Genomic DNA, 15,813 nt, shown 5'->3' with positions numbered 1-15,813 from the left:
TAATAATATGATGGATGTATATGTTTACTTTTCTTCTATAAAATGTATTAAATATTAATTATGTGAATCTATAAAGTACATATAATTCATGGATTGTGGCAGTAGAACAAAATGCTTTATTGACAGGTTTATTTTTATCATTTATACAGCGACACCATCATATGTATATATGTACATAATATTCACAGGCAGCCTAGACACAAGACCAAATTAATATCCATGACTATAGTTCTCACTTTTATCTGAATTGCTCTATACAAACAAAAGTTGCTTTTTTTGTCAACATGATGAGTTCTCAAAACATGTTTGTGTTAGAATCTTTGACCTCCTATTATGATGACTAATGAGTATTAGAACTTTGTCTTCTAAATATACACTGAAGTCAACAATGGGTTGAAAAAGTTTGGTAATAGAGTCCAATAAGCTTAAGGCTCTTTGGGGAACAGCGTTAAGGGAACAAAATAATATGCAAAGCCAGCATGTCCTCTTATGGCACTGTGACTCACTGACTCATTTCAAAAATGGGAATTAGGGAAATGAAACATAATAACAGTAACAATGGCTCTGAAAATTGAAAAAAAATCTGACACACAGAAATGGTAATATTCCATGAATGTTTGCATTTTACAATTTATGTTTATGTAATGATCTTCCTCAGCGTGTTGCCAAGTGTGTAGACATGTCCATTTATGGCTTCTTTGTGAGCTTCACCGGCTCTTTATCAGCACTTGAAAAAATACTCTACTTTCAGCATTGCCCTTTAGTCCTTCAGCTCATAATATTTCATTGCCCGGATCAACTTATTAATGTTTTCTCACGGGGTCTTCAGAGGTTTCGGTTGAGGGCCGAAACACAGCTTGGTGGAAGTGTGGGGGTGTCATCTTGAAACGTATCCGATTGTAGGTCTGTAAAACAGAAAATTAGAAAATGACCGAGAAAAAAATGAATAAACATGGCATGATTTCATGAGAAGCTGAAAGACAAATACATCATGATACTTTGGTCAACCCACTTCTGCATGATTTCATGAAAAGCTGAAAGACAATTTGTCATGATACGTTGGTCAACCACTTCTGCTTCTTGGGCGAGTGATTGGACTTTCTGAATCCATTCCATTACGTCTTCACTCTCAGCAATTGGGTGTGACCTAAACCCCCCCTCGATGTTTGCACAAGACACGGCCATTGTGGAACGATAAGTCGTCTTTCCAGCTGGAAGATGTAGATGTTTGACCTCCACATCAGTGTGAAGGAAATGAAAGGGATTTTTGGAGGAGTAGCCGCCCCCACATCCACTACCCCAAATCTATCCCCTCCTCCAATTTTCATCAGAGTAGCTGTGAACACAGTCCAAAAATTCCTTGGAGTGTGGTTTTCCCGGGATTTTACGTGGGCTTCTGCCAACAGCATGAAGCCGCAGTTACGGCTTTATTTCCTCAAGAGATTGAGGCGGGGCGGCTTGAGCTATCCGATTCAGACATAGTGTTTATGATGGAGAATTCACAGATCGTTCTCCATCACATTTGGCACAGATACTACGCTGCTCCTTACAGAAAGTCTGCCACAAATTGCAAAAGGGATTACAAAAAGCAGCTTCCGTTCCAATGAAAAGCTCTCAATAATTAACTCTTACATTTTTCCTGTAGCAGTTCAGTCAGAATTATACTGATTCGGAGATCAATATTTCCACAGAAATTATGGGAGAAAACATTTGACATTGTCTGGCCTTTCTGAAGTTCTTAAAAATTCAAAGATGGCCCGTCATAACGGTGGAGAATGTGGTTATCACACGTGCCTCACAATTCTAAGGCTCAGGGTTCAAACTCAGCTCTGGCCTTTCTATATGGGGTTTGCATGTTCTCCCCATGTTTGTGTGTGTTTACTTCCTCCCAGGTTCCAGAAATATACAAATTAAACACTAACTTGTCAATCGTTTGGAATGTGAGTGTATCGCAAATGGGCTTTCGAAGTGGCTGGGCGAGGTGTACCCGCCTCTCGCTTCAAAATCTGCTAGTTTAGGCTCCAGCTCATCTGTGACCCGGATAAGAAATAGCAGAATGCCACCATAAAATTAACCCTAACCCAAAGCTCAATGCATCCAACTCACCAATGAGTGTCAGTCCTTGCTGTTGGCTCAGAATCACTGATGTTCTCTCCTCCTCATCCTCCTCTCCCCAGTCAGCAATATTGGCTGGGGGAATGCACTGCTCCAAAAAGAGGTCTTCCTCATCCTCATCCATGTCCATGTTTTCCGGGGGCCAACGCAGTTCTCCGCTCTCCACCTCGCTCACCTCAGTGGGCTCCACAACAATGGAGGGTAGACGCTCCCTCTGGTGGTTCTGAGCCAAGCTGTTCAGAGATGTCTCAGGGCCCAGCACTACCTCTACTGGGTCAGGAAAGATCTGGAGGAAAATGAATGGGAGCAATTGAGCACTTAGGACGACTAATTTAAGGAAGTGTAGCTGAGAGTGGAGTAGAATTTGGAATAAGCCCTGTCATGTCATAACAAATACGCTTAAATGTCTTGGATAAATTTCACACAAGAACAGGGAGAACATGCAAATCCCGCACAAAGTTCCGAGCCGAGACTCAAACGTCATACCTCAGTCTGTGAGGCTGAACCACATTCTCCACTGAGCCAAATGAGGCATTTTGGAAATACGCATTTCACATGACCAGAATAGAGATAATCGGTACCTGGAAAGGCAATCGTTGTTTCTTCCTTTTCAGATCTTCAGAATCCTGACCACTAAGCTCCTCCATCCCTCTGCAGACACAACAAAAGCACTTCTGTATACCAAAGTAGACTTGTGTGGACCATTAAAAACTGTCAACTTACTTGATGTCAAAACCTTAACAGAAAATAATTTACCCGCTTGTGACCATACCATCACCAGCATAAAGCAGCACTAAGGCTCATGGATGTTTCTAACAACTTTATGAGATCTTAGACATAACCACAAGCATTTTCCAGAAGTCACGTGACTATAAATGAAGCTTAAAAACCTTCATAATTTGACGGAATGTCATTCTGGGGGCTATTCGGAATCCCCGAGAATCCAGAACTGGACTGGAAAGAAAATGCACTCGCTAACCCAAAACTGTGTGGTCCAAGTTACATTCCTGGATTAATGACATTTGCAAACGTTTTGGAAAAAGCTCCTGCCAAACTATTGTGTTTAACACATACTTCAAAATCTGTCTGGATTTGACATTTCTCCACATAGTCCTTGTCAAGCATTTGATACAAAAGATTATCATAGACGCTTTCTTGTCTTTTAAGATAAATTTTGGCTGTTCTCAGGCTCTATGTTCTCGGGTTTACGGTCACTCCCACATATCCAAAGCTCCCAGACTAAGTGAATTATGTGGCTGTGTCTGCGTGTGTGTCATCACATGATGTCTCATGTAACAAACACACACACACACACACTGCAGATTAGCGCAGAGTCAAACAGATATTTGCACAAAAATGGATTATGTCTGCTGCTGCTCATAATTCATGTTGTGACAGTGAGCCATGCTGAACACATGGACTCCACGCCCTCCTTATGAAAGAGAGGGTGGGAGCGTGGCCGCTGCGTTTCATCTGCCACCAACCATTTGCTGCACTCTCCAAATGTGATAGTTGATGCGAGACATGCCAAGGTCCCCTGTTATCTTTAGTTCACAAAGATTCCTGCTGTGGATCGCACAGTGTGTTCAGTGGACGCTTCAAAAAATCTTTCACGCCAGCTTCAAATAACTTTGGGGTGTCGATAAAAACTGAGAGGGAGATTAAGAAGGACTGGCAATGTGCTTGAATCCTCTTTTTTATTTCCCTGACTACTTGATTTTTCTTTTTTTTTTTTAAATTGCTTTCTTTCTGTCTCATTCCCTGCTTAACTCGTACTTTGACTCAGAGTCATGGCGTAGCATGCAATCTGTTAAAATCGTGCCTACGCCTTAATGACATCTCGGCTGAAAGACAAATCTCATTTCAGTGTTACTTTATATAGAAGCTGCTTTGGACTCTTTTGGATGTTTGGTAACAGCAAGATTTAGCTAAGGCATTTTAGGGAAAGAATAGTTTCTTTCACAAACTGTTTCCTTTGCTGCAAAATGTAAATGGTCAATGTGTAATAGTCTGCACAGTAACTAAAGTGTTGTAAATATTATTCAATGTATGGGCATGAAATGACAGGGAATACAAATCTGTTTATTTGTGACTATGAATAAAATGCATGCACTGCACAAATTTTGTCTCATGTACTTTCAGATGAACCATTTAGAGATCACTTTTTATATGATTTTTTTGGCTCATGACAAAATAAATGTAATCTGAGCATCTCCATCAATCTATGGTGAACTTCAGATGGTTATTCCATCCAACAGAAACAAAACAGTAACAGAAACCTGATGAGCATTATTAGCATGCTAACATTGTAGCTGCTTGCAGACAACAACAACTAGTCACACAGCTCTATCTGCTGGCCAGGTGTTGCATGGCATGCGCACTAAAGAGAATTGCATGGTGGCATTAAGTTGTAAATCCATATTGATTATTCATGTTTGTCAGTTATTGTAAATGTGTACGAGCTAAAGATGCAGGTATAGGCCATTCAAAAAGAAAAACAGAGTTACCAACCATAATATTAGGTACACCTGCATAGCAGCTGCAAAGCAATGTGCTTTTACCGAGCCCTGGCGGAAATGGGGAAAATCTGCAAGTGATTAATGCCCCCCCTCACACACACACACACATACACTAATAAGGTTGATATTTCCTATGAACTTCCACTTCGACCTTTTCTCTGTCAAACTGACCTGCAGAACCTGCATGCTGCATGCTGCATTTGTTGTCAAGCTACATTTAATTATATTGCAAAATCCAAATAAAACAACACTGGCCAAAAACCAGGACGCTCATCTGTTCTCCTCCTAACCGGATCAGCTTTGGAGAGGGCGTTGCCATTTTTGACCCATTTCTGGAATGCGTGCAATCCGATAAAATAAAATAAAAATCTGATATGATGTCGATGACAAGAGTGTCACACTAAGCTGTTTGAGTGCCACCTGGGATGGAAACTTACAGGAGCTATTATGAAGAAGCTTAGCCTCCATGTAATCCCCTTCATATACACTCTCTCTCTGAGTCTGAACACCTGTGCGTTTCCACTCACGCCACAATCTTGTTTGCACGGCCAAAACCAGAATGTGGACCACAACAGTAGCAGCTAAGCTTGCTGTATAAAAGACATTGTGCCAAGACTAAATGCGCTTCAAATGATGCAAGATAACAACTTGATTTTTTTTTTAGTTCATGGGGAGGACAAGGATTTTATTCACAATGTTAAAATCTACAGAAAATGAACACAACTCTCAATGAGCCTAACGGATATCGGCTTAAAATACTGTGTATACAGTATTATTAAAAAAGGAAAATGGCAGCCTAGGAGTGCTACAATAAAAATCATTTTCTATATTGCTAGGTGTAACATTAAAAAAATGCATCACCGATGACCTTTCTAATTCAGGTTTAAATAAAGTTAATTATGAAAATTCTGCCTCCTATAAGAACGCCTGCTCTTACCCTTCATTTGCTGTCAGGTAGCAGTCTTCTTCGTCTCCATCTTGACACAGATCCACTGTGGTGAAAACCGTGGGCACAGTTTGCATAATGGGGGGTTCCGAAGGAGGTGAGCAGCTCCCACAGCATTCCCCCTCTGCGGAGCGCTCAGCGAGTCTGTTGGTGTCCAGGACGAGGCCTGGATGCGGGCGTATCACGCCCTCAGAGATGCTCAAAAGATGAGGATGCAAGAGGTGGTGTGCCTGAAAGCCTTTCTCCGATTAGAACAAATCCTGTTTCACTTGAGGAGCCTCAGTGTAGCTTTGGCAACATGTGCTCTCTTCAAACTTCCCTCCTTGTGTCCTCGTCCTCCCTCTACCAGCCCGACCCACAATCAGGCTTTGGATTAGCGTCTCTTTCGATTACACCGGCTTGATGGGTGACGTCAGCCAGGCTTGACAGTCCCCTCTGATGAGTTGGCACAGTGCGTCGTGAATGCATGTGCAAGGGCACAGATGGCGGGCACTATTGACAAACAGCAAGTTACATGACTGTTTGAGTGTAGCTCAAACTTTTTTACAATTTGTGATGTGTTTACGTTGTGTTTAAGAGATTTTTTTGTCTCATTTTAGAAATCTGAACTTTGCATGCTGCTGCGCCATCAGCAAATTTAGACTTGGTTGAATCATGGAATTAGCTCAGGGATCAAGGGCTCAAGCTTGAGAGGGGAGAGAGGAATATATAACAGGCACCGGAGACTGATAAACAGACAGAGTTCTTTTGACAGCTGTGTGTCAACCCTTCTGTGGGCTGTACATGGAACTACAAGGTAGTAAAAAAACACAAAGTAGCACCCTGCTTCTGCCTGTGTCCGTTTCTTCTTTTTTTTTTAAATAAAATAACAAATATGGTTCAGGAGATTTTTTTTTAATGTGAAAGGTTGATGGTGGGCTAGTGTAATTGATTCAGTATGTTCATCAGATAAAAGTAAAATATGAGTAAAAGGAGGCAATGTGGCCTACAGACAGTCATGTGTACATCTCATAAATTACAGATGTCAAATATTTATTTATTTATGTCTATTTTTCATTTTTAATACATTTACTGCATATTATTTGATTATTTATGTATGACGTTATTTAATTTATTTCAGTTGTTCAATATTTATTTATTTATTTAATTTATTTCAGTTGCGATATATATATATATGAATTAATATATTTTCTATATAGGTACACCTGCACAGCAGCAATATTTATTTATTTCATTAATTTATTTCAGTTGCTCTCTCTATATAAATATAATATTCTACATGGTAAAATACTCTATTTAAAGTTTTTGTAATATTTTTATTCAGACTGAAAATTAAACAGAATTCCCCATTGCAAGAAATTATAAAATTCGATATTGGAAATATATTGCGTATTATTCTCAACACTGTACAGAAATTAGGTAGGAATTGGCTTTCCTATGTTTTTAATTGATTTGAATAATGCATATGTTTATCTTTCAATCTGTTTAAGAAATTAACTTTCCAATCAATTATAAATCAATGAGATACATCCCGAAATGTAGATGAGAATAATCAAGCACGGTACACCTCACGAATTTAACGTTGCAAGGTTTACCTCCAGCCACACAGAGACGCTGTCTGAAAAACAAAAGACGCAACAGAATCGCACGCATGCGCACTTGTGTGTTTTCAACGGGTGGCTTGTATTTGCGTCTCAAGATTTTAAAATACTGTTTAACGTTACTGAAATAAATGTAGATAGTAGTTTTTTCTTATCCTTAAATAATAGTCATTCCAATGGATTTGGAAACCGGGACATACGAGCCAGGCTTTGTTGGGATCCGGTTTTGTCAGGAGTGGTAAGATTGTGATACGGAAAACTAGCTAGCTATGCTGTTGCTGAGTGGAAATATTAATCGAGGTGTTATCTTGTCGTATGTGCTTTATTTCAGTAACAATATGTTGTATCCGAAAGAAGATAAGGAGAATCGTATCTTACTTTACGCGGTAAGTTTATCAGATGTGTTAAATTGCTTCTTGTTGGTACGATAGCCTGAAATCATGTCAAAATCAGACCCCATGGTGATTCCTTCAGAAACGCACAGGGTTGCTCGTTGGTCATAAAAATATCAGTAATTGCCAGGAATTAATTGAGCACTTTTATTTCTAATCTTTGAAATTATCTCACAGTGCAGAAATTGTGACTACCAGCAAGAGGCGGACAACAGCTGCATATATGTCAACAAGATCACCCATGAGGTTGAGTAAGTATGAATTCTGTTGTATTTTTTAACTGTATATTGATGGGTGTTGAAACGAAGTGAACAGTTTACAGTAGCTGTATTTTCTTGTTTAAAGCAACCGTCCGTTTTTAAATAATGTTTCAGTTTACGTTACTTAATGCTGTATCTATTTTTCATTAATGATGTTCTATTAGAATGTGTAATGTTCCAGTCTAAATGAAATTTGATAATTGCTTTAAAAACATACTGAATCAAAGTGTTGTACAAAAAAAAAAACACCAAAAGCAAAGAAACTCCGTATAGAGAAAATTAAATGAATATAATCAAAAGACAGGGGTTGTCTGTCACAAAATGTAATTATTACTAATAGAATACAAAAATAATCGTAAAATATAACTAAATTAGGATGAACCCTGCCTCTCTCCCAAACTCAACTGGGATAGGCTCCAGATAAGTAGTACAAAAAATACATGGATAGAATTTAAAATGAATCTTGAAATGCATTGGCACTGCAGTGAGGCTAAAATGAGGGAAATGTTTTCAAATGTACATGCACTAGTTAAAAATGTCAACATGTGATAACATATGCAGCAGACCAGTTTATTTAAGGCTGCAAAAAAATATTTATTGCTATTCCCTGTTCACCCACATTAATCCTCTCTCCCTTTTCTGCAGTGAACTGACCCAAATCATTGCTGATGTATCTCAAGATCCAACGTTACCACGAACAGAAGACCATCCCTGCCCTAAGTAAGTTTTACAACGATGCAGAACTCGCTGATTTATACTGAATTGAAAAGAAAGGAATACATTCTATATGAAACATGTTTTTTAAGTGTTTTTTGTCTGTTTTGTGTTTTCCATCTGTTGTGCTTCATGATAATCAGACTTGCATATGGTGAAATGTTTGTGAATTAGGTTTTATTTTTCCTCTCTACCTAAAATATATCTTGTGTACACATTTTTCTAACATTGAGTTTCATTTGTACATGTTGACAATGTACATTTGGAATCAACAACTTTCACTTCTGGGAATATTTTGTGGGATAGTGTACCCCACAAAATATTCCTATTTTATAATTATTATTTTAATATACCTATTAATGTTCCGCACTGCATACTGTACATTCATTCACATATCAATTTCATTAACCTTCCCTGGCCACTAGATCACTTTGCCAAGTTACATATCAGCAAGGGATTTCTAAAAGATAAACACTTCTAAAAGATATGCATATATACATATGAGAAAGGTTTAGACATTGTTGTCACAAAACCTTACAGATCCTGCAACATTTCCTCAAGAGACGAAATTTAGGGCAAGACAACTCATGGTTGCTTTCCCATGTCAACGCACCTTACAATTCCATGAGCAGTTTGTGGCTGAGAAGAACATAGTCATGATGAAACAACCTCCCTACTACGCTTTTTTCATTCATGTGTGTCAAGGGAATAATTAAAAATATAAAGATATGGACAACATCAAGCACACCTCTTGTATGCGTGTGTCTGTGTGTTTTATTTAATATATATATAGTTTATTTAATATATGTATATACATATGGAATGAAAAATAGAGATGTATCAGTGAATGTTTGCATGTTATGACGCTGGGCTTGCACCGGTCCATCCCTAGGTGCGGTCACAAGGAGGCAGTGTTCTTCCAGTCTCACAGCATGAAAGCTGAGGTAATCATTTTTTGCACATGAATCTCCTCAAATCAATACTGTATAAAGAACTAATTGGCACAAATTTATCAAACTCTGTATTATTTTTGTTATCTCCTATCTTGTAAATAAATTGTAAAGAATTACAGGCTATCCAATGCAATATGTTTGTGGTCTGTAAGTGAAGTAGTCTACAGGAGTTTAATTCTAACCATACATTGTGTGTCTCCCAACACAGGATGCAATGAGACTTTACTACGTCTGCACAGCTCCTCACTGTGGACATAGATGGACAGAATAGTGTGCATGGCAACTTTGTCAGACATCCTTTGAATATAGTTGTTTTATTTGTTCTTTATTAGGAGTCGTCATTTTCAGACAGTTTTGTTATCAATACAATGCATTGTTTCAATGACAGGTGTGTGTCATTTTATTGATAGGATCAGAAATTCAATGGTCAAGTGCAACAAGTAACCTCTATAAAATCACACTGTTCACATCATACAAAGGCAATAACTGCTATTCTTTTGTATCATTCTTGAGCTACTGTCCGAACAATCTGCTGCCTTTGCAATAGTGGTAGGTGCATTGCCAAATAACTTGAGAGTGGATTTGCACTCAATTAGGTACACCATCCCAGTGCAAGTGATCAGCCAGTATGTATAATAAAAATCAAGCTTTTACAGACATCAAATTAGTATTAATTTCTTCTAAGGGCCTCATCAGCCTGCATGGACACCTTAATTTCGCGCTTGGTGAAAAACCGTGCTGCACTGAAATCCACTTCCACTATTTTAGTTACCTTATTACTTACTAAAGTTGTTTTAGAAACAACTTTCAGTAACCCCTCGATCTTGTGTTTTTCTAAAGGCAAAGTGATTGCTTGTGCTGGTATAATACATTTTTTGATGTTCATGAAAAAAAATGAATGTGTGCGTGGGTGCGCGCCCGCGTGTGCGTGTTGGGCGGAATTCATCTTTTTTTCCGGAGTGTGGGGGTGGTGGCATGAGTTACACGGTTGGCAGCAACTGTGCAGTCACTGTGATCATGCGCATTTGCTCGTGCACGCTGCTTTCCCCAAAAGAGGTTCCACTTGATCTCCCGAGCCACTTTGTCTTGATCCTCATCGCACGTCTGCTTGCAACCGCGCTCTTATTTATCGTCATCCCAAACATGGAACCCTCCAAGACTCCGCACGGTTTTTGCCTCAAGTCTTCATTCAGCATCAGTAACTTGTTGTGGAAGAACCGGGAGACATCCAGTCATCAGGACCGGAGCGTACTGGTTGATTCAGAACCAATGAGGAATGATGAAGACGAGAAAAGTTGCCTTAAAGCCGACAAACCTCCATTTAGTTACAACGCTCTTATCATGATGGCCATTCGCCAAAGTCCGGACCGACGTCTCACCTTGAGCGGCATCTACGAGTTCATCATGCACAACTTTCCCTTCTACAGACACAACAAACGTGGTTGGCAAAACTCAATACGGCACAACTTGAGTCTGAACAAATGTTTCATCAAAGTGGCGCGCCATTACGACGATCCGGGCAAAGGAAATTACTGGATGCTGGACTCGTGCAGTGAGGACGTCCTCATCGGGAGCACCTCGGGGAAACTACGGCGTAGGATCCCACTTGGTACCAGGACTGGTACCTCCTTTGCATCCAGGAGAGCTGCGGTTCGGTTGATGTCCACTAGCTCCTTTTACTGGCCGCCGGTACCACCCTTGATGCCGCCTCCATCATCAGTGCGCAACTACCACTTGGAAACAGAACATCACGTGAGTGCGCACACTCGCTTGTCTACGTCGCCTGTACACACATCACGGGCAACTTATGCAAGCCCCGGCGGTCTCACAAGCTTCGTGAAAGCGCACCAAGAGGAATTTGATTTTGGACTCTGCTCCGAGGTAAACGCTTGGCAACGAAAATTCCCTACATCCATCCCAACATGCACCTGTTGTCTCCAGGATCAACGTTCTTTCGGCATGATCTCAGGACAAGCCAACTTCTTCAAAATACCGTGTGGTGACTCGGAGTCAGCTAACAAGACGTTCCTCGGACAGTCTGTACCTAGTCACTCTGACCTGGGAAGAAGCTGGGATGACCTTTGCTCCCTTCGTCTAGGAACATAGTAGATGCAGGAAACAGCCTGTGAGCAAGAGCATTCGATACAGTCGGATATAGAGTTTTAAAGCCATCAGTAATTCCCAAAACAAATATTTAATGCTGTTTCCCTATGACACAAATTTGTTCAATGACATTTTTATAAATTTATTGTCCCTCTTGACTCCACCTAGGTCCTAGCCTGTGTGTTTTTCTGCTAGAATTATTTTTATTTTTAAAGGTTTTGAATAGTTCTACAGAATTTTTTGGTTTAAGTAGGCTACAGTGAATACATGTTTTATTAACAATACTAAATGCTACAACTTAATGCTGGGTTTACAAACATTTGTATAGTATATGTTTAGACAACAATAACACACCTAAAACGGCTAAAAACCATTAGTAGGCTTTTTACCTTTTCTCCACAATGAATACTGCATGCTGTAAACTATGTCATTTGAAATTTTGAGGTGCAAAACTAAGTCAAATCAAGAAATATAACAAAGTAGTCCAACAAATAAAGCATGAAGTAAACAACTTTCCACATAAAATTATACTTGTTGCTGCCAATTGTAAAATATCTTTAAGGGAGGAGCATGTTAGAAAAGTTATTAATGTAAGTATGCGTGAGTAAAACCAAATCTGAAATGGATAATTTAATTTGCAGTTCTTGAACACAGATCAAATGATTGATAATACTTATTTTATGTATTTTACTACTCACTAAAAAGGTCCTTTTTTTATGTGTCGTCTCACTGCTGAGCAAAGAAGGGCTTTCAGAGGCTATTATGGTGATTACAATTTGAAAACATATTTAAGGTGCATGTAAAAATGGAATAATAATATGACATTTTGGCGTGGACATTCTGGTGATTGCGAATCTTCTTTAAATTATTTGACTACAGTTTGAATGTTTCATCCAAGTTTATAATGCTATGAATATTAATTTGAACTGTCAAAATAAATTGATATTAGATTACAGCCCTTAAGCACATTATTTTTGTTTTGCCCATATGCCATGTATTTCTCATTGAACCTGTAAAATGGTATGAAGTAGTGATGGGGGTTTTTGTCGTTATGAGTTTGCATATTCATCAATATGTTTACTACCCATAGAATTACTAGTTACATTTATTAAGATTATGCCTGAAAGAAATTCTTTAGGTGGACGAAAACTGTTAACGGTTAACCTGCATGAAATACTTACGCTGTATAATAGTGAGCAGTCATATCAGTCTGAATAAAGCACATTTAAAATGCAGTACTGTGTGGTTTTTGAGTGTGTTTTTACAGTTTGGGGCTCATCTCAGTTGGTTACTTCAATAAGGTAACTAGTTGCAAAATCTAAACACAATAAGATGATTGAAGCGCACTGAGCTATTTTTGGGGGCCTGCTGAGGTCCACAGTTGATCTGGCTGTCTTTTAGCAGAAAGCTAATATCTTCATGTCTCATGTAGGTAATCTCATCAGAAACACTTCTCATCACACACTTTTCACACAGTTCTTCAGCATACCTGCACGCCGCAACCATGACAGCAAGCACGATAAAAATGAATTGATCAGTTTTAGCAAACATCGTCTTCAGCATATTGCAGGTATTTTCTCTAATCCTAACATCAAATATCACACACTAGTGCAATAAAACATATTGACATACTTCACGTTTTGCCAGTTATACAAAAGATCCTTGGTTTACAAACTTGACGTGTCAAGGTTATGAACGTGATGAACTAGTTTGCACAGCTGCGTTAAAATGTCATCATGTGACACAAGACAAGTCCAATTAGCCTTGTACTTCGCGTTTTTATTTTTGTTGTTTTATATTTATGGCCTCGAAGTGATCTTTACACATATATGTACCTAATGTATGTAAGCATGTAATTATGTCATACTGTTTGACATACGAGAACATTGCATTCCAACCTTTATTGACAAGACATTAAAAGATCAATATGGCTGCTTTTGGTGTTTTATTTTAAAATTGAATTGTATTTATTTTTATTGTAATTATGTCACACTGAGTTTGACATACGAGAACATTGCTTTCGAACCTTTATTGACAAGAGAGAAAAAGCTCAACATGGCTGTTTTTTTTTTTTTAAATTGTATTTATTTTTCTTTTGCTTTTGTCTTTGATTGAAGAAATCTAAAAAAAAAAAATTTTGAAATGGTGACGTAGTAAAACGACCCGGAAATTGTGTAGATTTCAGGCGCGGAACACCCGGAAGTAGTTCATTCTCCACGCGATTAGCAATCGTTACACTTACGAAGGGAGTCGAAACGTGAAGACTGCATTTTGGCAGAATTCATTAATTGGCAATCATGTGAGTATTTTGGTCTGTAAAAATACAGAGACGAGCGCGTGTAGACTATACTTGTGTTTTAACAGCGCTAATAATGTAGCAATCGTCGATAAATGTAGCAACGCTACCCACATTAGCCAAAGCCATTTAGCCGGTGTTAACCTGCCATTTGTATAGCAATTAAATTTATTTATATTTCAATACTCTTGTGATACGAATGCTTCATATAAATGCTTAACCCCCACAATCCGATAGTTTCCCCTCCCGAAGCAACTTTGACACACGGGAGCAACAAGATGCTGGTTTTGCTCACATGCTAATATGGTACGCTAGTGCTGCTAAACGTACTATCTAAGTAAATTATGCTAATGTTTTGACTGTGGAAGATTGCATTTATGACAATATTAGGAATTGCCAATCTCTTAATTTCGATTATATTTTATTATTAGTATTTATTATTACACCTGTAAAATGGGGTGTCTCCATTTCAGTTTCAGCTCTTTACGTCGTCAGTCATTGTTCCTACTCGAGCTTTGTTTGTCGAACTTTTTACACTAAGTAACCAACTCAACAAATTCTTAGCCCTCCAAGTTAGGGTTCACCATCCCTATCCCCACTAGCTTTAAAATACGTTATCATAGTTCGCCAAAGTGGTCGTCAGAACAGAGGGAGATTTTATCCCAGAATAGTGTATTTATTCTAGAAAGCTGCGCTATATTAAAATAAATTATTGAATTAAAATGATCAAAGTACAGTAATTGAAAAGTGAACAATGTTCACATGTAAAGCAATAAACTATATAAATAAAAATAACAGAGTACTGATACCACTGCCTTTTTTTATATATAAAGTCCAGTTCATATCATTACAGGTAATTGTGAGCAAAGACATTTATTTTTGGGCACACAATGATTCGTTGATATGTCAGACCACCCCATTGTAGTGCCAACTACTGGCAAGGAAAACTGTCAGATTTTTTTTTTTTTTTGCCTTAAGCATCAGTGCTTGTATCAGCAGCATCCATTAGTACCCAACACTGGTATCGATGAATTTAGATATCTATTCTATTAGAAAAATGTTATGCTTACAATTATACTGTCATACACTGATAATAGTAACCAAATGACTCTAGTCAATTGAATTTACATTTTTTATTATCAAGCTTCAGTGCAACTCTGATACAGTATGTTATCTTTATTTTTATATCTATCAATTATTTATTGTAGGAGTTTGTTAACCAAGCCCAAGTCAGAAATGACCCCAGAAGAGCTCCAGAAACGCGAGGAGGAGGAATTCAACACAGGCCCCCTGTCTGTGCTGACCCAGTCGGTCAAGAACAACACACAGGTCCTCATTAACTGTCGCAACAACAAAAAGTTGCTCGGAAGAGTCAAGGCTTTTGACAGGTATTCAGCAAAATGTGGCATCTGTCTTGTTGTGGAGTAGAGTGATTTTTTTTTTTTTTATGTCAGACTTGAGCTTTCTTTTGGGTTTTTGTTGATTTATGTTTCAGGCACTGCAACATGGTCTTGGAGAATGTGAAGGAGATGTGGACTGAAGTTCCCAAGAGTGGCAAGGGAAAGAAGAAGTCAAAACCAGTAAACAAGGATCGCTACATCTCTAAAATGTTCCTCAGAGGAGACTCGGTTATTGTTGTGCTGAGAAATCCGCTCATCACAGGAAAATGAACTTAATGTGAATTGCCACCAGGGTCTCTGTCTCTGTCCCATTTTTCCATGGAAACTTTTTAGTTGTTTGCTGTTTTGTTTTTTTCCGCAGCTCGTAAAACCTAATGTCCAAAGAAAATAGGGCTTTGGTTTGTCTACAGAAGGCTATTATAAGGCTACTGTATTTTGCATTTTGATAATAAAAATGGTTGTCATCATAACTCCAATTGCATGAGGGTTTCTCATTTGTTTCCCCCCGCTTAAT

General features: G+C 38.5%; 4 protein-coding genes across 4 annotated transcripts; 3 read left to right on the top strand and 1 right to left on the bottom strand.

Annotated features, from left to right (window-relative positions):
• Nucleotides 1–93: 93 nt before the first annotated feature.
• Nucleotides 94–5,828, bottom strand: lbhl (LBH regulator of WNT signaling pathway, like; the record flags this gene model as incomplete). The annotated part of the gene is made up of 4 exons (XM_037268143.1): nt 94–905; nt 2,107–2,401; nt 2,697–2,766; nt 5,572–5,828. Coding segments are annotated over 4 exons (702 nt in total), but the record flags the coding sequence as incomplete, so codon positions are not given.
• Nucleotides 5,829–7,212: 1,384 nt separating this feature from the next.
• Nucleotides 7,213–10,155, top strand: polr2i (RNA polymerase II subunit I). The gene is made up of 6 exons (XM_037268208.1): nt 7,213–7,419; nt 7,513–7,567; nt 7,751–7,824; nt 8,479–8,553; nt 9,440–9,491; nt 9,709–10,155. Exons 1-6 carry the CDS (start codon nt 7,358–7,360, stop codon nt 9,769–9,771), a joined length of 381 nt encoding a protein of 126 aa, XP_037124103.1. The 5' UTR covers nt 7,213–7,357; the 3' UTR covers nt 9,772–10,155.
• A 409-nt stretch (nt 10,156–10,564) lies between these two features.
• On the top strand, nt 10,565–12,818 carry LOC119132734 (forkhead box protein I2-like). Its single transcript, XM_037268207.1, has one exon. It carries the CDS (start codon nt 10,644–10,646, stop codon nt 11,604–11,606), a length of 963 nt encoding a protein of 320 aa, XP_037124102.1. The 5' UTR covers nt 10,565–10,643; the 3' UTR covers nt 11,607–12,818.
• Nucleotides 12,819–13,773: 955 nt separating this feature from the next.
• snrpd2 (small nuclear ribonucleoprotein D2 polypeptide) lies at nt 13,774–15,775 on the top strand. Its single transcript, XM_037268194.1, has 3 exons — nt 13,774–13,902; nt 15,108–15,287; nt 15,395–15,775. Coding segments are annotated over exons 1-3 (357 nt in total). The 5' UTR covers nt 13,774–13,900; the 3' UTR covers nt 15,570–15,775.
• Nucleotides 15,776–15,813: the final 38 nt, after the last annotated feature.

This window comes from Syngnathus acus, chromosome 13 (assembly GCF_901709675.1).
Source record: "Syngnathus acus chromosome 13, fSynAcu1.2, whole genome shotgun sequence".
Classification (NCBI taxonomy): domain Eukaryota; kingdom Metazoa; phylum Chordata; class Actinopteri; order Syngnathiformes; family Syngnathidae; genus Syngnathus; species Syngnathus acus.
Note: the sequence above shows the minus strand (reverse complement) of the source record. Positions and strands in the feature narration are given on the sequence as shown.